This window comes from Oncorhynchus mykiss, chromosome 1 (genome assembly GCF_057628025.1).
Source record: "Oncorhynchus mykiss isolate SJ-2025 chromosome 1, ASM5762802v1, whole genome shotgun sequence".
Lineage (NCBI taxonomy): Eukaryota > Metazoa > Chordata > Actinopteri > Salmoniformes > Salmonidae > Oncorhynchus > Oncorhynchus mykiss.
In genome coordinates this window covers 69,394,991-69,420,601 of record NC_143022.1, presented here as the reverse complement: position 1 = coordinate 69,420,601, position 25,611 = coordinate 69,394,991, and the positions used below count along the sequence as shown (strand labels likewise).

General features: G+C 43.0%; 1 protein-coding gene across 1 annotated transcript in view; it reads left to right on the top strand.

Moving 5' to 3' along the window:
- Positions 1 to 633: 633 nt before the first annotated feature.
- pkdcca (protein kinase domain containing, cytoplasmic a) overlaps positions 634 to 25,611 on the top strand; it is a 35,682-nt gene continuing 10,704 nt past the window's right edge. Inside the window, exons 1-5 of the mRNA XM_021608363.3 lie at positions 634 to 1,737; positions 15,172 to 15,294; positions 19,085 to 19,359; positions 20,853 to 20,932; positions 22,541 to 22,648. Coding sequence (XP_021464038.3) covers positions 937 to 1,737; positions 15,172 to 15,294; positions 19,085 to 19,359; positions 20,853 to 20,932; positions 22,541 to 22,648 — 1,387 coding nt within the window. The 5' untranslated portion in view covers positions 634 to 936. The remainder of the gene's footprint in view (positions 1,738 to 15,171; positions 15,295 to 19,084; positions 19,360 to 20,852; positions 20,933 to 22,540; positions 22,649 to 25,611) is intronic.

The following is a 25,611-nucleotide window of genomic DNA, read 5'->3' as shown; positions in this document are numbered from 1 at the left end:
ATACCCTACTTGCTGAAAGCATGAAGCGTTCTTATGCGTATGCTCAGTTGTCTCATAGCGCAATGTTCATTATTCGTTGGAAACATTTCAATTTAGCCTACTTTCCATGTTGTGTATAGACCATCAGCAGAAAATCTACTGGATATAGGCTAGGCTACATAATGTTACTACTATGCGCAATGGTAACAATTAATAATCCGGATGACATAACCAATTGGCATATTAAGGCGTATAGGCCTATTAGAAAGGCTTTGCAAACATTCAAATAAGGCTATATTTAAAACACATACAAGCCTGGCCATTCAAAATTTGAAATAAAACAACACATTAGATAGTAGATATTATAATTAATGTCCATCAACTCATGCGCTTGCATCACTAACGTCAGTGGGCAGATTTTGCGCGTGCCATTAGGTCTACTCGAAACGGCAGTTCTAAGAAACCTCAAACACTGTTCCACAGCTGCTGGTTTGCTGGAATTGTCTGGATTTTTACATTGCACCATGGGTAGTGTGGTTTTAAGATTTTATATGTTCAACGTACCTTAATGGGAAATGGACTTCCTGAAAACTACAGTGCTCACAGATGCATGACCTACGTATGCTGTCAATCACAGTGGCGTCACGGCTGTTTAGTCGCTCAGGGGGCTTCTAGTAGGCTAGAGGACCCCTGCCTGATGCGCTCATAGGCTACAGAAGTGGTGGGTTTTGCAGTGTGTGAAGGCAAGTGTCACCATGGTCAACCTTATATGGGGAGGATCTTAAACCTGCGTGGCTGCATAAATCATATAATTCAAGATGAAGACGTGATCATAGCGCATTCGGCATCGGAATACCATTAAGTTCTGTCGCGCACGAACCTTGAACGCCGGGCACCGCTGCAGAGGTGGTAGACACTTAGGCGGGGGCTGGAGCCGAAGACGGACAAATATATTTTATGCTATTAATACAACTAATCACAATGAAGCGAAGAAAGATTGTGGTTGCAGCAGGCTTCTGCCTCTCTTTCTTCCTCGGTACGCTAATGAATTTGCTGTACATACCAGGGTTCGAGCACCATCAGAACCACGACAATAGAGTACATCGGTACTATCACAAAAAACAGCAGCGGGTTACAGGCGATTCACAGCTTCACGTCGGCGAGTCAGACACTAAAGCTGTGGCGGAGTCCAATAGTAAAAACGCCGCGGGAAGCAGGCATCACCAGGACTTATTACTGCAGATACGAGAGAGATTCGATGAGGTTGTGCGGTACCGTCGGCGCCAGGGACATGGGTCTGGGACCGGGGACCCCGTCCGCCCGCTGGAGAGAAGGAGGCTCATGGATTCAGAGCCAGGGGACAATTGGGACCCTATCAAAGTCATTGAGCGAACCGATAACCAACAGACGCATTTTCAAAATCGGCTTTCATCTTCCACATACATGCAAACAAAATCACGGAAAGATTTAACTATGAATTCGAGGAGCATTAACAGTACACCTATGCTTGACTGCAGCAGCATAGACAACGTGACCAACATTCAGTACCTCGGCTCAGGCTACACAAAGGCTGTCTACAAGGCGACTCTCAACAACAGCTTGTCCGTGGCTCTGAAATCGGTGGATTTCGGGGGACACGATATGGAAAATTGCGTAAAGAAATATGGTTCACCTGGAGACTGCTACAGACTGGCGTCCTTCAAAATAGTGAAAGAAATGACGCTAATGGAAAGGCTACAGCACCCTAACATTCTGAAGGTAATATATATCTAGGCTAGCTAACAAATTGATGATGAATGATTTCACATTTTGTTAATGTTCTAAATCTATGTTTTAGCCTATTTCTGTAAATGATTAGCACTATTACTTATTTAGCTATAGGCCTATTCCATACACATTTAAGATGCAACCTATATGTTTTATGTTGCCTACAGACCAAGAACGACAGGATATTTATCTGACATCCATTAATTTAATTATAACGTCATTATAACTAACAGTAGCAGTGGCCTTATAAATCATTTCAGTTTGACTTCAAATTTAACCCAATTTGCGCTTGTTATACATATCGAAGTTACGGTTAATAGCCATTTTGTCTTATACCAACAGCCAAACCATTAATCATTCTTTCCCTAATGACTGAATAACCATGGGTGTGAAACTTTACTCTCAGCGTTTCAAAAGTGACACATGGGTTGAACACTTGGAGCACTGGTGTGTATTCCATTTCCACGAGATTCCTTGAGAAATCAATTCATGTTGCGTGCAGTGAAAACAAAATAGTCAGCATGAAATAAGTGCATGATTGGCCTATTATTTAATAGTGCTATTTGGATGATGTGTTGTGCGTTTAGTGGCTAAACAGTTGAATGAGGGCCATCGCTCCATTGTTACCCTGTTGATTAAATCCGATCAGCAGATTGCTGGCTCTGCATGGCGCACCAGCCGGTGAGATGCCCGAGGCTTTGTCGCATTCTACCTCGTATTTATTTGCATTTAGACAAGTTCTGTAAACAAGAAAGAAGGCCTTTTAACTTCTGTAATTATATAAAAGCTTGTCTTTCTACACCTAGGCCCTTTTTGTTCGTGTATTTTCAAGAAGCGCCAGGCAACGTTTTACCACATATTCTAAATAAATGCGTAAAGGACGATTTTACAATTCAAACCGAGATAAGTCGGCCAAATGACCTTATCAATATCCACACGAATCATTTATAATTCATCGAAGCCTACAATACAGGTCTACAAATAGTTATGCCTGTACAAGGATCTCTAGAGCATGTCATTTGAAAGCTTTTATACTCACGAATGTCCAATTTTACAATAGCCTATAGGGCATATATTTGAAAAATGTTCCTCTAATATTTCACATGTTTTGCTAATACTAGATACAAATATAGGGCCTTGAAGTACTGGTTACAGTGTCATTTCTAGGCTACAGTATGAGCCTAAATTAGTGCTTGTAATATGCACCGCATGAGGCCCAATTAAAATATCCAAACGATGTTGTTGAGGGAACTTCAATGCAACTTTTACTGAATGGATAGATAAGTAGCCACCAAACAAGTGAAAAACGTGCCTTTATGTTCTGAAATAAAGTTTAGGATAGTTATTCTAACTTAATACATATGGGGTAATTCAAGGTAAGAAATAGTGTTGCACTTTAACCATGTAAAAAGTGGTATGTTTTCAAGATAGGCCTATACTGTTTTTAGGACGGTACAAAGGAACCAAGACAGCCGCCAAATAGTCTATACAGAACATTTATTAAAATACAATACGTTTTAATTTTTAATTTTTTTTATTTCACATTTATTTAACCATGTAGGCCAGTTGAGAACATGTTCTCATTTACAACTGCGACATGGCTAAGATCAAGCAAAGCAGTGCGACAAAAACAACAACACATGGGATATTCAAACGTACAGTCAATAACACAATAGAAAAATCGATGTACAGCGTGGTGCAAATGTAATCAATTATACTCCCTAAAATCATTTTCTGGACAATATTATACGTCTGTGACCTTTTGATCCGAATTTCTACACATCAGTATTTGGTTTGCACATTGGAATGGGAAGGTATCTGTTTAAACATTGAGAAAACGAAACGTGTCACACTTACTTTGAATACATTCTATCAGCCTTTAACATTTTTTTGGTGCATTGGTGAATGGAGAACAATTTGAAGATAATAATGTATGTACCGAGGATATAAGAGAATATTTGGCAATAATCAAGTTATTTACCCTTTTTGAAGCTTTTACATGTAGCTTACATTCTTATCAAGATTTAAATTGCATACAATAAAGAAATATCACTCTCTCATGTGTGGTATTGCAAAGGACATATAATTGTCAAACAATGTTAAACCTACATTAATATTGAATTAAAATACCAAGTGAAAATATAAAACCAAGATGATAATGTACATAAAATGTATAGACTTTAGTAATGCATAATACATATTTGAACTTGGGCTCCCGAGTGGCACACGGGTTTAAGGCACTGCATCTCAGTGCTAGGGGCGTCACTACAGACACCCTGGTTTGAATCCAGGCTGTATCACAACTGGCTGTGATTGGGAGTCCCATACAACAAAACACTTGTTGCAATAACTGAATGTGTAATTTGATTTGCATTAAATATTTGGGATATTTCCAAATATGAACTCTATCAAAAACTCTCATCAAAACTTGATGACCACTGAAGTTATAACTTAACTATAACCAGAGATCATTTTTTGACAGCATTAAAAAGAGCACGACTTTTACATGGGCTGTTTTTCTTCTACGTTATTACACATCCCTGTGTCTTCTACTTTTACTTGGTTTGTTCATTGATGGGAAGTTATTTTCTTTATATAAGTTCCATTGTGGAGTCAAGGGGGAGCAGAGCCAATAGCAGCGGCCTATCTCTCACCGCTGTCGTACAAGTCCATGTTGTGATAGTGTACTTTCTAGGTATATATTTACATTGATATTGACTGTGATACTGGAGTCTTGGTTTGTGTGGGAGTGGACTCGGTCAGGGTCAAAGGTGACACATATGCTCTCTGTCCACTCAGACTTTTCTGTCCATCATGCTGCAATGCACGCACACACACACACACACACACACACACACACACACACACACACACACACACACACAGCGTGCGCAGGCCTATATATAAACACGTAGTTCTACACACACATGTACACGCTAGCATTGCGTGACTGGAAAGTGGACTTCGGCTTTATCCCACTCTCTCATCGTTGTCATAAGCAAATAATAGCAATATTATTTATTTCAGGATAAACAATAAAAAATAACAAAATTCATTTTCTGGCATGGAAGATATATTGAAGGATTACTGGAATAGCGTTAGAACATGTTAACATAAACTGAAAAGGGTTTGAGATGTCTCTTTCAAATCATAGGGAAACGATTATTCATTGTTCATCCCTCTATGAACATGAGGAATATGCAAGGAATTTAAAACAGCACACTGGCCTTAAGGCTCATCCAGGCCCTTTTCTTGTGCACCAGGAAATAATGCCTGAATGACTTCTGGTAAATTCTATTGACATGCTCCACTACCTGTAAAAAATAACAGTATATTAACTTTAGAACTGAATTACAGCGGCATCTCACTTGGACAAAAGGAATGTTTATTTTTAGCCGACCTAGGTCCACATTAACTTGACTTACTAGAATCGCAACTTGAAATCTGTCTGTATAACAATATTTTTTACCGTTCTTTAGCGTGTTTTAATGCCACAAAGAGCAATTCATGTCCCGCTCCGCCGATCCAATACATCCTGTTAGAGTGATGAAGTCTGGCTCCGTCTGAGCAAAACAGTCTCCAACACACTGTCTGGTTAGTGTCTGCCTCTGGCCAGTCCCTCACTATGAGAGGAGAGACAGAGGCCCATGCTTTCTCTCACTAGAGATGGTGGGATCTTATTTGACTCACACCCCTTAAACTAACACAGATGGGATCAGAGGTAGAAACCAAAGCAGTTCATCTCTGTTCTCCTAACTCAGCACACTTGCGGTGTCAATAGCCATGTTGACTGATACTGCTTGTCCAGGGTAGATGGGGACGCTCCTTGGGAGAGGAGAGAAGGGGTAGGTGACTGACTGGGCGGTGTAGTTGGATGTGGATTGTGGACACGTCTTTTCACACCAGCACGCGTGGCAGGCGCGGACCGCCTTTCTCTCCCCTCGTCCATGTTAGAGCGAGTGTGAACAAGATGAATTTGAGCTGATCAGAGAGTAAGATAACGAGCGGGGCTGTCGGCCTGCCTGCCTGAGTGTGTGTAGGGTGAGGGAGGGAAGGAGGAGGAGAGGGAGGTGGAAGGGTAAGGGTTATCCTTCAGAGAAATTGTGTGTGTGTGTGTGTGTGTGTGTGTCAGCGTACGCACACTTGCATGTGGGTATGGTGGATACAGATGATCTGAGAGTGGTGGGACCTTTGGGCTGCTGCAGGGGTCTGGGCCTGTTTCTGGCCATGTAGTTGGATTATATTTACACGAGCGTGTCATTCTGTCAACCTCTCCTTTTCTCCCCCAGGGCCTGCTCTGTAGATCTCCTCCATTAGTTGGGGAATCAGTAACCAGGTTGTGTTAATGTGAAAGCTGGGTGTCCCGGGCCACAGAGGCCCTGGGGTCAGTTTGAGGATGAGGGGGGTGGGGGGAGTGCAGAGGGGGCGTGAGCTGGAGACAGAGTTGCAATTAAGCCAGGGTTAACACTTTAACCTCCGACTTCCACGGGAAGGAAGCTGGGGGGGGGGGACGCCACACAAATGTGGTCCAATGCCTCCTCTGCCTGCAATACCTCTCTCTGCCCTCAGCCCTGTTTCTGATCAACCCCTGCTGTGGGTCTGGGTCTGTTGGGGCTCAACAGCCCTGCAGCCCCCACACTCTGCAGGGAGAGCAGGGTTCCCCCAAGACCTCTACACCCTCACCACATAAACACAAGCCATTTCTGCTTCTCTTCCTGTTCTGAAACTTTCAAAGAATATGCAATACATACATGTCATCCCTTCAAAAGTAATAGTTGAGGTAAAGGAATGATAAGATACGTTTAGAAGTGCTCACAGAATATCTATGGGTATCTCCCCAGTCTTAAAACAGACACATGAAAAATGATTTGATCAGATGACGATCAATTTGTGTGGAACACTATTTGATAGGGCCAGCGAGTCTCCCACATCATTTGCATTAGTTAAAGCTCTGTAACTTCTTCCCTTCATTTCCCCCTGAGAACATCTTCAGCTCCTGTTAACTGGTAATCTGAAGTTCAGGTATCGATTTGTGCCTAGAGAAACCATTAGATGTGTTTAAAGAGGACATGAGAAGATGAAGATAACTCCAGAGTATTGGAGTCAATTCCTTCTGCAAAACGCCTCATGTGTGCAGCCCTCTCTGTCACCTCCCTCTCTCTCCTTCCCTGACACCGTTTGAAATGTTGCTTATTTTACTGAACGGCTGGAGAAAACAAGTTGTTGACCGTTCTAACTCGTCAAACTTGTTCATATTTCAATATGCTGCCTTCTCTATATTTAACTGAGATAAAGGCACCAAAAACATATTTCTGCCCATTTTACAGTCATCAAAAGAGCGCAAAGGGAGCGGTCGAAATTTACACAATTGTTACCCGGAGGAAAATGGGGGGAGGGTCATGATTTTTCAATTTCAGTCAGGGGGAGGATTTTGTATTTTTTTTAATTAGTCCAGGGGAGGGTCATATAATTTGAGACAGCACTCAACAAGCTGTATGAGGCCATAAACAAACAAGAAAATGCTCATCCAGAAGCGGCGCTCCTGGGACTTTAATGCAGGCAAACTTAAATCAGTTTTACCTTTACTTCACACACAGAGATGCGTACAACGAGGAGTATATCCCCTCAGTCACCGGCTTCATCAATAAGTGCGTCGACGACGTCGTCCCGACAGTGACCGTACGTACATATCCCAACCAGAAGCCATGGATTACAGGCAACATCTGCACCGAGCTAAAGGCTAGAGCTGCCGCTTTCAAGGAGCGGGACACTAATCTGGACGCTTATAAGAAATACCTCTATGCCCGACAGACGAACCATCAAACAGGCAAAGCGCCAATACAGGACTAAGATTGAATCCTACTACACTGGCTCTGATGCTCGTTGGATATGGCAGGGCTTGCAAACTATTACAGACTACAAAGGAAAACCCAGCCACGAAACCCAGCCACGAGCTGCCCAGTGACGCGAGCCTACCAGATGGGCTAAATGCCTTTTGTGCTCGCTTCGAGGCAAGCGACACTGAAGCATGCATTAGAGCACCAGCTGTTCTGGACGACTGTGTGATCACACTCTCCATAGCCAATGTAAGCAAGACCTTTAAACAGGTCAACATTCACAAGGCCGCGGGGCCAGACGGATTACCAGGATGTGTACTCAGAACAACTGGCAAGTGTCTTGACTGACATTTTCAACCTCTCCCTGACCAAGTCTGTAATACCTACATGCTTCAAGCAGACCCCCATAGTACCTGTGCCCAAGGAAGCGAAGGTAACCTGCCTAAATGATTACTGCCCCATAGCACTCACGTCGGTAGCCATGAAGTACTTTAAAAGGCTTTGAAATCTGTCATCCCAGAAACCCTAGACTCACTCCAATTCGCATACTGCCCCAACAGATCCACAGATGACGCAATCCCAATCACACTCCACACTGCCCTTTCCCACCTGGACAAAATGAACACCTAAGTGAGATTGCTGTACATTGACTACAGCTCAGCGTTCAACACCATAGTCCCCTCCTGTACTCCTTGTTCACCCATGACTGTGTGGACAAGCACAACTCCAACACCATCATCTATGGTTTAAAGTACTTTAGTCAAAATACTTTAAAGCACTACTTAACTAGTTTTTTTGGTATCTGTACTTTACTATTTATATTTTTGACAACTTTTACTTTTATTTCACTACATTCCTAAAGAAATGTATGTACTTTTTACTCCATAAATTTTCCCTGACACCCAAAAGTACTCGTTACATTTGGAATGCTTAGCAGGACAGGAAAATGGTCCAATTCATACACTTCTCAAGAGAACATCCTTGGTCATCCCCACTGCCTCTGATTTGGGTGACTCACTAAACACATGATTTGTTTATAAATGAAGTCTGAGTGTTGGAGTATTCCGCTGGCTATACGTAAATAAAAAAATAAAATGGTGCTGTCTAGTTTGCTTAATATAAGGAATTGTAAATAATTTATACTTGTACTTTTGATACTTAAGTATATTTAAAACCAAATACTTTTATACTTTTACTGAAGTAGTATTTTACTGGCTGACTTTCACTTTTACTTGAGTCATTTTCTATTAAAGTATCTTTACTTTTACTCAAGTATGACAATTGGGTACTTTTTCCACCACTGACCATCATTAAGTTTGCTGACGACACAACAGTTGTGGGCCTGATCACCGACAACGATGAGACAGCCTATAGGGAGGAGGTCAGAGACCTGTCAGTGTGGTGCCAGGACAACAACCTCTCCCTCAATGTCATCAAGGCAAAGGAGATTATCGTGGACTACAGGAAAAGGAGGGACGAACGCGCCACCCATTCACATCGACGGGGCTGTAGTGGAGCAGGTCGGGAGTTTCAAGTTCCTTGATGTCCCCATCACCGACAAACTATCTGGGTCCAAACACACCAAGACAGTTGTGAAGAGGGCACGACAACACCTTTTACCCCTCGGGAGACTGAAAAGATTTGGCACGGGTCCCCAGACCCTCAAAAAGTTCTACAGCTGCACCATCGAGAAGATCCTGCCAAGTTGCATCACCGCCTGGTATGGAATGCGACATTAAGGCGCTACAGAGGGTAGTGCATACGGCCCTCACTGGGCATCACTGGGGCCAAGGTTCCTGCCATCCAGGACCTACATATTTGGTGGTGCCGAAAAAAATGTAAAAGACTCCAGTCACCCAAGTCACAGAGTGCCTCCCCCTTTGTTTTTACACTGCTGCAACTCCCTGTTTATTATCTATGCAGTCACTTTACCCCTACCTACATGTACAAATTACCTCGACTAGCCTGTCTCGGTACCGGTACCCCCTGTATTTAGCTTCATTATTGTTATTTTATCGTGTTACTTTTATATTTTTTAACTGCATTGTTCGTTAAGGGCTTGTAAGTAAGCATGTCACGGTAAGGCCTGTTGTATGCGGCGCGTGTGACAAATACAATTTGATTTGATTTGTATTGCTCAGGTTTTGAGAATGATTTGCTTATTGTAGTATCTCAATTTTTTTTCTCCCCCGATGATGCCCCTCATCCCTGATTCTCTGCTGGGCGCTGCTGGGGTGGTATATATGAAAGGATGTTACTCTGCATTACACACTGCAATGGATAGGCGTTCACAATCAGGAGCCCTGGCCTGCCCTGCTCTTGTTGATGTAAACCCTTTTGTGCTGCCTAACCAAATTGCAATATCTCTGCGCGTGGACTAGGCCTACCGATGTCCTGTTCAGTTTTTAGAGGGAAAGCGCGGAAGATGAGAAGGAGAACCGGATGTAAGCTTGTTACTGTTATAATTTATTTGAATAAAAACAATATGTTTCGTAGCCCATAATGAAGTCTATTTATTAGAATTGTTGAACTCACAATAAGCCATATTCGAGTCATTTACATGAAGCGGCAGCCGCGGGAATAGACAGCGCATGGGTGCTGAAAGTAGGTTAATTCGAGGAGGCCTAATTCATTTAAACAGTCTTCATCTTAATTTGACTTTAGGCTTCTAACAAGAAGATGGCTTTATTGTTGAGCCTACTTCTTCCTATTCAAGAAATAAGAGGTGGGCCTACTTTTTGACAGATGAAATTATAGTCTACCATCCATAGATTTTGTCAGACAATTCCTTCAGTCACCATGCACCCCTTAAATATCTCAGTGTCACTGAAGAGCTAGGTCTGCTAAATTAAAACCAGGGCTTGAATTGAGGGGGTATGTGAGGGTATTGTGGCTTTTGTTAAAAAAAAATGGCTAAAAGCATAGGCCTTCCCCTTGTTAGCTTAAGCTTTTAATGGACCTGAATATATACAGCGATCTAAAACAACGTGTTTGTCCGCAATGCTTTACACTAGAAACAAGCTATACAATGTTGGGGAATATATTTTGAGATATCTTTGGTTTGTCTCTATGACATTCAGAAGCTGCACTACAAACTTATGTAGCCGAGGAGACACAAATGTAACTTTGCTTTGGAAGTAATGTGTGATTCTGTCGCTATCAATTGACGTTCGACATTTCAACAGGCTATTAAACAACACACCAACTCTAAATCAGTCAGGAGCAAGCCAGGTAGCCTAAGAAGGAATTAACATTTATTATTTAGACTATGTTGTTATTATTTCAAGGCTATAGCCTGGCGTTTAGGAAATCGACTGTGACGCATTTGTGACACGCTACAGGCTGGCAGGAGCGCTCAGCATTTCAACAACACATCAACAATATGCCCAGACATGTCGCATTTAGGCTGCATAAAATGTCATTGAAAACATAATTACTTCGAATTACATAATAATGAAACGAAAAATGCCTTATTAGGCTGTACAGTCATTCTACGGTGCCTTTGAAATCCCCTTTAGAAACAAGAGTTTGGCCAGTCATTGGTTTGAGGATCATGCAGTGAGCTATGCATGCCTAGTTTGTTCATTTACCATAGCAGCTGCTCTTGTATTCGCGGGCCCTAATCACAGTCAACACAATGATAGTTTCCCAAATGCATATCGGTCTACCTGATGATATGCGGCTGCTGTAGTAAACAACCACTGACGATCAGATACATTTCAGTTGTAAACGCTTCTGTTGCGCAACATTTTTTACAGCTTACAGACGACTTCAACACTGTTCCAAACTTAGACTATCCTCTTTTTTAAACAATAGCCTGTATAGAAATCAAAACGTCTCCGGTGCCGCAGCATGCACTCATTTGTTGTCATGCTCTGTCGTGGAATAAAAAAAGATTCTGCTTGTCTCCAATCATGTAAAATTACCTAAAATGGCATGAAATGCGTTTATAAAATTACTTTTTTTTTCTCAGCGCAAATAAGTTGATAGATTCATGCTGTGCTTTTATTTTAATGGATATCTTTTCTCCCCTACCCTTGTCCGCGGTGGTCTGCGAATCCACAACCTTCTGGCTACTTTTTACAAAACGAAGAACAGTTTCTAAAACTGCATATCTAAGTCTCTGGTCTGTCCTGGGAGTGAGGGTAAATGGTAGGCATGTTCTCTGCTATCCAAGTTATGTTTTTTTAAGCGTTCAGGAGGGTAATGAAGGGTGGGCCATCCATTTTCATTTCAGAGGTCCGATTTTCTCCGGTATCGCTCATTATAAATAACGTACAGTCCCTAACTTAGCAGTCATACGTCTTTGCTGCCCGAACACTTTCTCCCAAACTCTGTGTTTTCAACCCTATGAAGTCATGCAAATTATATAAGGGGAAAATGTAATAAACGGAGTCTAATCATCGAAACTCAGAACTTTTAAACCCCTTTATGCACCCAAACGTATGTTTTTAACAATTTCACCCTCATTTATTTAATGCATTATAAGTCTCAAATCCATTTAATGTACTAGGATCAATTCACATGGAAAATAAAAATGACATTAGAGGTTTTTCTGCCAGTGGCACTTGGCCCAAGTCTCTGATTAAAACAAGGCATAAGAAATTCAACCATTAACTTCATGCGATACACACACACACAGAATACACACACAGGCTTACATACGCACACGCACACACACACACACACACACACACACACACACACACACACACACACACACACACACACACACACACACACACACACACACACACACACAGGAGCGCTAAGTTAAACCCGGTATACTCTACATGAATACTCTTCACACATGGATTTGATGAATTCCACATGAATAATAATCAAAATATTACATGATTTGTGAGTGAAATTAAAATCTCTACCTTTTTATTGGGCCTACGACCTGACCTGGGCTTATAGTAAGTCCCCACCAGCCCATAGCAGAGATCCAGAGAGAATCCAGTTCGTATGATAGAGGTACTCTTGTTTGCCTGACACTCAGTCCTGCAGTGACCCTGTCCAACAGAATAGCAGCAGTGTGCTCTGGGCTCTGGCAGATGCTGGGGATTTCATCTCTGGACAAACATGTCCGCCCCGGGGCCGGTTTGATCAGGGACCAGGAGGCCCTCGTTAAAGAAAGTGTGGTGAATGGGGTAACAGCCAGCTCGGCTTGCCCTGCCGGCCCCCGCGTTTATTTACACATTAATAATGTCCCACACAGAAATGCTTTTGTGGAGCGCTGATGTGTTGGCATATTATGACTCGTATAGCATATGTTCTCGACTATTTCATCTGCTTCTCGAGCGGGGCAACTGTTCCAGCAGCAGCACCCCCTCTTGGCTGCTTGAAACATCTCACTTTGACCACTACCCAGTCCCACCTCCAGCAGAACCTGCATGGATTCATTCTCTTTGTCCATCTTCATCTCTCACTTCTCTATAATATCTCTATACGACTGTCTCAGTTGAAATGTTAATTCCCACTACCCTACATTCGCTTTAGTAAGAACAGAGAGAACTTCCTTCCTTCAACATACTTCCTGTGTGTACAGCCAATTGGCCAATGGGGTTAAACCCCAGGGTATGGCCTGTGTGAGTGTATCTGGTCCTTGGGCTGGTGTGTGTTTGTGGCCCTGGCCCTTGGTCCCCTCTCTCTGTTCCTGGTGAGGCCATGCCGAGCCGTGCCATGCTGACTCACTCCTGCCTGTGGCCAGGAAAGGGGAGAACTGCCAGGGGATTGGCGTACCATGCTGACTCACTCCTGCCTGTGGCCCGGAAAGGGGAGAACTGCCAGGGGATTGGCGTACCATGCTGACTCACTCCTGCCTGTGGCCAGGAAAGGGGAGAACTGCCAGGGGATTGGCGTACCATGCTTTGTTCCTAACGTACCTGCCTTTTGACACTTACCTCACCTCACAGCTTCTCAGCCTTTTCACTGGAAGCCACGCTCTGTCATGCTCCATATATACCTGTCCAACAATGCAAATAGATACATCTCTTCTTCCAGCAAAAAACCGAGACATATCAAAACCTGAACTCACAACAGATCAGTAAAAAAACAACAACATTTCCCTAAAATATTTCAGTGATGCCTTTCTCAGTAGAAAGACGCTAGCAAACTACCGAGGTGAGTGACCTCTGAACTCCAGTCAGACAAAATGGCACCACATTCAGAGTAAACACAAACACTGCCCCAGCATGCGTACAGCTGCTGTCTCACTCAGGGCATGCGGAGCTGCCGATGAATCTAGTCTGCCACGGAGGAACAACACTGCCCAGATGCAGTCATGTTCGCACAAGAAAGCCTCTGCTGCACGATACCAACAACTTCAGCACAGGCTGCCGATGTGGTGCGCGCACACAATCTGGGAAGGGAGCTACACAACTGAATGCATTCAACCGAAATGTGTCTTCCGCATTTAACCCAACCCCCTCTGAATCAGCGGGAGATGGAGTAGGGTGATAATAGTCATTAATGTGAATTTCATCTCAGATAGCAAATCTTTGCTGCAAAAATGCACTTTGGATGAATGTACTCAACAAAACACTATTTATAGAGTGATAAAGAGACCACAAAACTAGAAAACTCAACTCTATTAGGCTAAACTCAGTTCAGACAGGGAAAATATTGAATCGGACTTATCCTGGAGGCCTGAATAAAGCTCTAGAAGTGTACACCTACATTACATATTTGTAATTTAGCAGACACTCTTATCCAGAGCGACTTACACTCATCTTAAGAGAGCTAGGATGAGACAACCACATATCACAGTCAGAGTGTACATTTTTCCTTAATAAAGTCATTATCAGGAAAGTTAGTGCTGGTAGGAAAAGAGAAGTGCGAGTGCAAAGAAGGCAAGGGTGAAGTCTTCTCCATGTATTTCTCGTGCAGCACCCATGAGTGGGGTGAGGGGGCACTCTGCCAGCCTTGCCCACAGGCCCTTCCTTTCCTCCCACAGGGTTGGCACCCACTGGGCACCTCACATTTCCTATCACACACCACTGCTATAAATGTCTCTGCATCGCTCTTCACAGATGCACCAAAACTGCCAATAAACATTAGTCAGACTCCAGGTGTATGAACCCTTTACTTGACTCTCCGACACGCTACATTCTCACATCATTCACGTGTGAAGCATTTTATTAACCAAAAAACAACACGCAATGCCACCTCCTCTGTTTTGCATAGTCGATGTTTCCCCTTGATTTGGTTCGGTGGTATGGTTGACGGCGATGTCGGTTGCTTAGCTTTTAGATTGAATTTCATGCCCCCTAATTTCAAACGACTTCTTCTGGGCACAAATGATCTTATGTAAATGTTTCTGCAAGCAAAGGGCCAGCCAGATTCTCTAGGAGGCTGTCGCCATGGTAACACAGAGTAGAGTAAACAACTGGAATCGACCAAAATAAACATTCATCAGTGCCAAAGCTATCTCATGTGTCATTGCCTTTTCAGAACCAGAATGCATGCAATTGACATACACAAATGTCATCCTCTGATAGAGATTGTTTGCATTTGACCGCTCAGATTTATACCATGTACAGTATGTATACATGAATAACCAGTGTATCTCTTTGTCCCCGTCCAGTTGTATGGTTACTGCTACCAGGATAGCAATGACATCCAGGACACAGTGACAGCCATTACAGAGCTCGGTAGTCCTCTGGAGATGATCCAACTACTGCAGACCTCCTGGGAGGAACGCTTCAGGGTGAGTGTTACAACACACACACACACACACACACACACACACACACACACACACACACACACACACACACACACACACACACACACACACACACACACACACACACACACACACACACACACACACACACACTTCACTTAAACACAGACCCTCACTTAAAGCACTACCAGTATTTCATCTAATGCCACATTAACATGAACACGTCTCTTGTGAGCTTCTTGTGCTTTTCTGTCTCTCACTGAACTGAGTGCAACATGTTTGAGTCAGCAGAGTAGGCTGAATGCTGGTTGGGGTTACTGAGGGACTGAGGGTGGATCACATGCATGAGTGGTCTTACTGAGCCTCCTGTGACTCAAACCCATTACAGGCTGTCTGAGTGCAGAGCGAATTGGCTGTAGCATTGGCTGGCTTGACTTGGTTTATAGGGACACTACTGGTACAGCAGATGGTATTTCCAGAGCCTGCCCAGTTTCCTGCCTCCCTAGCTTAGCAGCATGGGCCTGTGTGCCACTGGGCCGCTGGGGCTGCTGGGCCTGGTCTGCCGATCACTATCGCCACAGCGCCACACTCTAATTATTCCCTATTGCTTCCTGTGGCCTGGGAGTGTCCACCCGCCTGCCACACAGAGGATGGAAGAGCTCCAGTGCATGAAATCACCAGCAAGTGCTCTCTTTCAGTTGTACAACTTACTAGGTATCCTTTCATTTCTCTCTGGCAAGACTGGAGGAGATTCCCTGAGACAGGCAGCTCTTCTACTGAGAGACGTCCTTCAACGGAAAAGTATAGTGATGAATACGGGGCGGGAAAGTTCAGTTAAGATTGTTTGCCAAATCCAAATCGTATAGCTGTAGGCACTTATGGATCTGAAAGGAATGGATACAAAAACATAGAATGGATAGATATACAACAAATGTGTTATTAGCTTCACCTTGCCCTCCGATAGGCCTTGGGCTTCCTTAAGTGTCTTGGGCTTCCATATCATTTACATCTATCCAATCCTTTCAGATTTGAATAAGTGCCTGGGGGGTAGGGACTAGGGTGTAGGGGCTAGGGGTGGATTGGGACCCTGGGCATGGGGGAGTTATTTGTAGAGTTCCCAGTGTAACCATTGACACATGCACAGCTCAACACGTCCTTGGATGTGTCATCACTGTCATTTATAACACTACACACTACGCCCATCTACATGTCATCACACTAGTTTATGCCCTCCTAAAGCATTATTTGTTTCATCCCTTAATCAACACTGTATTTGTAGAGGAGAGGCGAACTTTAACCCTTTCCTGCAGTCAAATGACCTAGTGGCCTCATGGGTGGAATGTTATTAATATATTTCACAGTTTCATAATTAAGAAACATATATTTTTTAAATGCCCAAAATCCAGTGTTTCTATGTGAATGGTTTTGTTGTAGTTCAGTCTTCTGTGATGTATATAAAGTGTAATATTGGGATGCAATTTTTTTTATTTTATAAATTTCAACTCAATATCTGACATTGTACAGGTGTCTTCTTTTTATGCCCATAACCATGTGTGTGAGGTGTATACTTTTGTTTCAAAGTAGATTTGTTGAAGACTACCAAGAAACACTGTGTGACAGTGATTTAGTCCACTGCAGTAAAAGGTTAACCAAAGTCAGAGCTGTCTCCTTCGGGGAGGTGCATAGTGTAGTTAGACACATCAAATACATCAGCCTTCTGGTATATAAATCGAGGTAACTTTCCACTGATTTCCTGGGCCTTGAATGATAGCCAGAAAGGTTTCTAAGCCACTGTGTGGAAAGTGAAATAAATTCCCCCTTTTACCTTTTAAACAGCAACCATGAAATACCTGCTTTTTAAGACTCCTTCCTAGTACTGGCTCCTTTTTGTAAGTAGGATAGCAACAGCATTCAAATAACTTTCATTTGCACATAAAAATCGTGCTTTTCTCCAAATGGCTCTGTTAATGTAATGTCTTTGCGGTCCACTCACTGGATCTGAGGCTCAGTTGGAAAAGGCTTTGTCTTCCTTTGAGAGAAACTATGCATTTAAATAATATATGTTTTTTGTCTGTGTAACTCGATTTTACCGTAATGCAATATCAGAGTATGAGGTTAGAAAAATGTAATGAGATGATAATTTAAATATTTTTTACTTAAAGGTGCAATATGCAGAAATTGCTCCGTCATTTCCTGGTTTCAAAAATTTGAATAGTTCGCCCCATTGCAATTTATAGTGTAGAGAATCATTGTACCATCTAAACGGCTGTGAAATATATTTTCAATAACCCCACAATTAGTTTTTTCAGCTGTTTGAAGCTGGTGTACAAAACTGAAAGTAAAAGACGCATAGAAATGGAATGGGAAGCATAGAAATAGCATATATAGAACAGAGCTAACTCTTCTTAGACTTGCTTTCAATGAGAAATACAGATCTGTAACTGACTTTTCTATGTGAATTTGGTCAGGTCACCCCCAAAAAGTTGATACTGCAGCTTTAATATAATAATAATATTTGACTGGAGTATCACGGATCGTGGATGCATCAGTGTGTGCTGTTTTTGGTTGCTCCTTTGTTTCCCCACAACATAAGTGTCAGGTATCTTTCCCGCTTCTCACCCAAGATCCTTCCCTTGAAATGTGGAGTGCAAAGTGAAGAAAAAAACGCTTCTTTGCAATTCGCATGAGACATTAATAGACTCTAGGGAGGCCCGCTGTAAACCCACTGAATTTCAAACGCTCCATTTACCGTAAGTCTGTAGCCATTTCCTGTAAGCGTTGATGAAGGCTTTGATGGCCTCGGCCTGCAGCCCCTGTCAGTGAGACAGACACACCCATATCCCCCTTAGCCCCTCCCCCTCCCTCACCAACCACTCCCACCCAGCAGTCTGTCAACCTTCAGCTCATTTACATGTATGGATATTATGAACTAATGGCTGAATTCAATCAAACCCGTATAGTAGAATTTACAACACACAGTAGCACTTTTTACCATGGTCAAACAAGATTAGTTTTGGGTTATAAAAAAACCCATAACTATCAATCAAATCAACCATTTAAAAAAATCTGATTACAGACTAAGTGAAGTTTGTAAGCAAAGACAATGCAACAACCCTGTGACTAGTCTGATTCAATTCCAGCTTTAGCCTCATCATTGTACACAGGGAAGGACCCACACTGAAATGTGGACTATGACCCAGCATTTAAGCACAGTGTGACATAGTATTGCATCCCTCCAGCACTACTCTTCCTTCACTAGGGTAAGAAAGAGACTTCCTTCACGCTTCGGTGCTCTGAGTCTGACCTCACCCACTCACTAATAATCCACAGTACATTAAAAAACGATTTTGTCTTGCCCGAAAATAAATTAGCTGTTCAGCTCCTCCTCTTCACCTCTTTTCTCTCTCTCCATCTCAATCCCTCTCTCTGTGTGGTTTATAGTATATCTTCTATAGGTCTCAAGTCCCCCTTTCACACATCCTCTTGCTACTCTCAGCCCTTACCCTTGCCCCCTGGACAAACACAATGAGAGAGGGACACACACACACACACACACACACACACACACACACACACACACACACACACACACACACACACACACACACACACACACACACACACAGGGTCCTCTCAGGGATTTTCTCAGGGATTTTGAGAATTACCACATAAAGAAAGTGCAGTTGCTTGCATAAACGAGGAGTTGAATGGGTTGTAAACGATGTGATGTAAATGTGTGTTAACGTTTGATTTCTCTCTCTCCCACGTCTCTCTTTATCACTTCTCTCTCTCTCCCCTCTCTCTGCTGTAGATCTGTCTGAGTCTGGTACGTCTTCTCCACTACCTGGCCCACTCTCCTCTAGGCTCTGTCACCCTGCTGGACTTCAGACCACGCCAGTTTGTCTTGGTGGCGGGGGAGCTCAAAGTCACTGACCTGGACGACGCCAGCACCGAGGAGGCCCCTTGCTCACCCTCCTCCACCTCAGACTGCGTCATGGAGTTTCCCGCCCGCAACTTCACCCTCCCCTGCAGCAGAGGCCGCTGCCTGGGCATCAACGAGAAGCGCAATCTCTACAACGCCTATAGGTGAGGAGCAAGCTTTTGCCATTTGACAGAAGAATCAAGACCCCCGCCATTTTAGAGGATCATCCAATTAGTTCAGCGAAGACTGGTGGGGAAGGAGTAATCCGAGGATTGGTTGGGTTCATTGCATTTCAGCCCTGACAATGATTGCCTCCTCCGATTTTAGCGGCCACCAGCCTCCTCTGAATTAGTTCCGTCATCGTATGAGAGTCAGGGGCGCATAAAATTAAAATAATTATCTAGTCGGGTAAACACTCTAAACAGCCTACCCGACTGCTCTGAGGCGTCTGCATGGTCCTTAATCTTGATCCTACTTGAGACGCAGACGTCTCAACTAGGCACCTGGAAATGCAAATGCGCTACGCTAAATGCTAAATGTACTCGTTAAAACTCAAATGTTCATTAAAATACACATGCAGGGTATTGAATTAAAGCTACACTCGTTGTGAATCTAGCCAACAAGTCAGATTTTTAAAATGCTTTTCGGCAAAAGCATGAGAAGCTATTATCTGATAGCATGCAACACCCCAATATACCTGAAGGGGACGTAAACAAAAGAATTAGCGTAGCCGGCGCTACACAAAAACGCAGAAATAAAATATAAAACATTCATTACCTTTGATGATATTCTTTGTTGGCACTCCTATATGTCCCATAAACATCACAAATTGGTCTTTTTCCCGATTAAATCCGTCCATGTATGCCCAAAATATCCATTTGTATAGCCTGTCTAGTTCAGGAAAGAAGCTCTCTTCCAACGCAATGTCATTTTTAAAAATTATATAAGTTGCCTATATTCTTTGACAAAACACTTCAACCTACTTTTGTAACCCAACTTTAGGTATTTGTAAACGTTAATAAGCGATCAAATTGATCACTGGGCGATCTGTATTCAATAGCAGCTACTCAAGAAAACAATGTCCATTTTTCAATCTTCCAAAATCGATTGTTGTAGGCTGGATGGAATGACGGATCTATTGGTCATGTCTCAAAGGATTTTTGTCAATGAAAATGACGTTTTTGGCGACATCGTGTGGAAGCTGTAGGAACTGCATCCGTGTCCATATTAAATTTGGTGTCCTTTAAACAATACATGAAAGTGGCGCATGGATACTTTTTTCAGCTTTCAGTGACCAGTTTTTCTTGCGCTTTTCGATGAAACACACGCTCTGTTATAGTCACAGCCGTGATTTAACCAGTTTTAGAAACCTTAGAGTGTTTTCTATCCACACATACTAATCATATGCATATACTATATTCCTGGCATGAGTAGCAGGACGCTGAAATGTTGCGCGATTTTTAACAGAATGTTCGAAAAAGGAGGGGGTAGAATGAAGAGGTTTTAAGCACACCGGGGCCTCGTTTTGTTTCACATTCTATTTATAAAACTTGGGGGGGGGGGGCAAAAATGCAATTTCAGAATGTGGGGGTGGATTTGTTGGAGTCTAAGGAATCTTGGCTGTGGTGTTTGAAACTGCGTTGATTTTGATTTCCAGGTTCTTTTTCACCTACCTGCTGCCTCACAGTGCCCCGCCCACTCTAAGACCCCTACTGGACAAGATAGTTAACTCCACAGGTGAGTGCCCACTGGGCGCAGACGTCAGTTCAACTTACATTTTTTTGTATGTACACTTCATTGAGTTGTCAACTAACCTGAACTTTGAACCATGTCATTGGAGGGGGTGAAACAAATACCCCAAATCCTGACATTCCTGTACATTGATGACTTTTTTGCAAATCCAATCAGTTTTCCACGTTGATTCAACGTGATCACACTTTTTGTTGTTGTTGAAATGATGTGGAAACAACCTTAATTCAACCAGTTTGTGCCTAGTGGGTGTTTGTTCTCTCTCTCTTTCCCATTTCTCACTAGTTCCTGTTTGGTTTAGGGATGAAGCCACTTTAGCTACCAGTATACCTAGTCTGCCTCAGCGCTCTCTACGTTATCTGCTTAAGCTGGATCCCGTTCTATCCACCCTGCCCTCTCTTTTTCTCTCTCTCTCCCTTTCTCTTTGCTTCCCCGTCTCTCTACCCTTCCCTCTTCCATTCTCCCCTCCCTCCCCCTCCTCCCTATCTGGCTTATCCTCAGGTTAATGGTATGTCAGCCGGGTGTTTGAGATCTGTTTTTCTGGGACACAACAGGCCGTGAAGGCGCAGGCCGCGTGGGCGGGCGGTGTGTGTCTCTGTCTGTGTGCATGTGTGTGTGCATGCATCTGTGTGTTTGTGAGTGTGTGCGCCAACTGGAGGATGAGTCAGGTGATCCTATCTCTCCCAGTCAGCCTATCGGACAGACAGCTTCACGACCTCCGAGCAGCTTTTCCTTCAAGGCGGGGGTTCTCAAACGTTTTGGGGCCAGGGACCCCTTTTGTGATAGCAAATTCATCAGGGACCTCCTCATAATCAGAACAAAACTGGAGTGAGATATTTTTTGTGTGTACAAAATGATTTTTACTAAGACTTTACCATGACGTTGGCAGTCCATGGCCTGATGAACCGAGCCCCGGGAAGGAACATTTAAAAGACACGCCTCTTGGCATCGGAGAGATCATATTTCAGTTTTGAAGCAAATTTCCTGCAATTCTACACATTTTGCCATGAGGCAGTTGTGAAAACTTTGCAGTTTTATTTAAACCTTAAATCACAGTCCATTATGAAAAACATTTGTATTTTTATTTTTAGGATTTCAAGTTTTGAGTGAGTAATAGGTGTGGACACCAATATATCCCTGTGAGCTTCCCAGGCCCATGTTGCCCAGGGTTAAGAACATACATTCTAGATTAATATTACATTGTATTGTCTTGTATTACACCCTTTAAACTTATTCCATGGATCCCTTGGCCAAAAATGGTTTAATCTGTTGTTGTTAGTAGTATTCATTTTTTTTTTATAATTCAGATCTGGCTGCGTACCCCCTGCAGTCCCTCCGCAGACCCCACTTTGAGAAGCCCTGCTATAAGAATAGCCAACACAGACACAGCCCCATGTCCCTTGATGTTCAAAGACTGAGCGGCGCCTGTTTTGTTTGTGCCATTGTACACGCGTTTCAACCAGATTTTGGTTCAATTGTATGCTTTAATGTCTGTATAACAATGAGTCTTAACCTTGTTATGTGGAATGTTGTTTGAAGGTGTAGAGTTTAAACTGTGTTGCACTATCTGAATGTTTCTCCCTGTGTTGGTTTCAGGAGAGCTGATATGGGGGATAGATGAGACACTACTTCAGTTGGAGGAAGTGTTGCACCTGTACAGAAATGGATTTTACCTACAGAACAGCACACAGACGCACAGAGCAGGTACATATGCATGCAAACACAAATACATACATACAGTACACACACATGTGCACGCATGCACATACATACCCACCCCCACCCGCATACACACACATGCACGCACACGCACAGCCAAACACGCATACACACTCTCATACCACAGCAAATCCAGTACATCATTCCTCTGTTCCCATGCATTCCTGTGTAAGATAACAGTCTAATGTAATTAAACCCAGCAGTGCATCCTACACACACACTGTGCTAGATATCAGCTCATACGGTAATATAGTTGCATAACTGGCTGGACTCCCCTGGACTTTCTGTGTCCTGGACTACCCCTTTCAATTGGCTATATGTCTGGGCTACTGGCATTTATCCCCTCGACGGACACACTAATGCCTAAGTCTGGGGTTGGAACTGCCACATAACAGACTGGAGGGCCCGTGAAGATGGCCATATATGGACTGCCCTTAGAGGGGCTGGTGTGTGCGTGTGCGTGTGCGTGCGTGCGTGTGTGTGTGTGTGTGTGTGCGTGCATGTGTGTGTGTGTAGGTGAGTACGCCTAGAGGCCCAGGGGGGTGAAGTAAGGAGAGAAAGAGGGGTCTGATCAGATATGCTCCGGACAAATGGAATGAGATTAAAAAGATTCCACTTCATATAACGGGAGGGAACTCAGTGGGGGATGGGAGAGACGGACAGCTCTGGTAATCCCAGGGTGCATTTGGGGGGGGGGAGGAGGTTAGACTGAGTGAGCTCTCCCTCTCTCCCGCTCAGTTCTCATCTACTGTATGTTCGGAATCTTTCCTTCTCTATCCTTTCACCTTTCTCCATTCCTCTATCTGGAGGAGGCAGTTTTAATTTTCTAATGTTGACTTGGTGTCCCTTGCTCTTCTTCATTTACTTTCACATGTTCTTTCTCTCTCCATTCCCTCGTGTCGAATCGCCTCCCTCCATTGGCAGTGTAAAGCAGATTCAGACAGTTGTTGACTGACGAGTGTTCGCAGCCCAAGGGCCCAACACAACTGGGTCTGCTTAGCTATTCACAAAGACACTGCTGCTCCAGTAGGCCTCTCACTCCCCAGTCCGCACCTTGAGCTCCTCTCTCACTGACACAGAACACTATTACTATAACTATTACACAGGAACACAGGCAGGGTTTTTCTCAGTGGCTACCCAGCTATCACATTTGGTTCCTTGGAAGTTGGGGGAACGTATGCTTTTGGTTTCACATTGGTTGTGGGAACAAAGCCATTAATTTACTGAATGGTAAAATTGAATATTTTTAAGACGTTCTGAGAACAGAAGTGACAATTTAGCCTTTTCTGGGAATGTTATTTTTTAGGTTGGCAGGAGGTTCTGAGAATGTTTTACTCTGGTTCCTTGAATGTTTTCCTGTGAGGGTTTATTAACACTGTGAAAACGTAATCATAGGTTATTTGGATGTTTTTTAATAACTTCCTTAAACTGAATGTTTAAGATTTTTTTAAAACACTGCTAGCTTATTCTGAGTTAACTCTTTTGAACTCACAGATAGGACACATAGAAATTCATTTCCTTAAGCATCATGCAACACACATTTTTATATGGCATCAGTGAGATTCAAACCTATAATCTTCTGTTCTTTATCCATGTAATTAGTCCACTGCACCACCAGGATGGAGCTAGCATGCCATGATGTTATGCTGTTCATTTTAGTCTATTCAAACAGACTACATTTCAAATTAAACAAGCGCTCATTAAGATCAGGTGTGGCCAACACATTTGAACACCCTTAACAAGATGGAGAAAGTATGTTTATGTTTTTAAATAACATGCATAGAACGTTTTCTGAAAGTTACTGATGTTTCCTTATGGTTTTTATGGACATTTGTATATTTTCTCAGAACGTGACTTTAAATAGAACTATGAGGAAACCCGTAGGAAACGTTATGCTGAAGTACTGACATTCCCACAGAAGAACGTTGCTTCTTAACGTTCTTGGAACAATTTGAGAGCATGACTTTGAATAGAGCCATGAGGGAACCCGTAGGAAACGTTATGCTGAAGTACTGACATTCCCACAGAAGAACGTTGCTTCTTAACGTTCTTGGAACAATTTGAGAGCATGACTTTGAATAGAACCATGAGGGAACCCGTAGGAAACGTTATGCTGAAGTACTGACATTCCCACAGAAGAACGTTGTTTCATAACATTCTCTGAACTATTTCAGAACATTCCCAATGCCAAACCAGTTGGAGAACATTCCTAGAACTTTTAGGAAACGTTCTGTTAAAGTAATGAAATACAGAGAAACTGAGAATGTTCCAAAGCCAAGCAACTATCCTGCACCATTCCCAGAAAGTTGTGGGAAGGTTGTATGTAGGGCTGTTGCGGTGACCGTATCACTGCTACACCTGAAGGCAATCAAATACTACGTGACCGTTTAGTCACGGTAATTAGGCTTCTCCAAACTCTGATGCTGCTGCTGGTCATTAGTAGCCTACCAAACTTGCCAACTGCCTGATACTCAGCACTCTCTAATCACTTTGACATCAATGCAAATGTAATTGGAAATCTAACCAAACACTTCATGAGAGGTCATGAGCTCATGTTGCGCAACATTTCTATAGGTTATGCAATTGCGCAAGAAAACAGTTGATGGCCTCTATTAAAAATAGGAGGATTCCATCAGCTTTCTATAGGCTAGGCCTACTATATTTATTTCTCAACTTTCCTAATATTAAGCACATTGCTTCTATTTACAACAGTAGTATAGCCTACCTGGCTGGCATGAAAATAAGCCACTGGGAAAAGCGTCCTCCATTCGCTATTTAAGTGCAGAGATGACATGTATTTTTTTCCCCTGCCCCTGTTTCGAAACAGGTGCATGATAATGGTCCATTCTAAATCTATTATTTAGTATATGTAAAGACAAGATTCATTCAAGAATAGTCTGATGGATGACAATATTAGCCTATCACTGAATGATGGCCAGCGTAAGGCA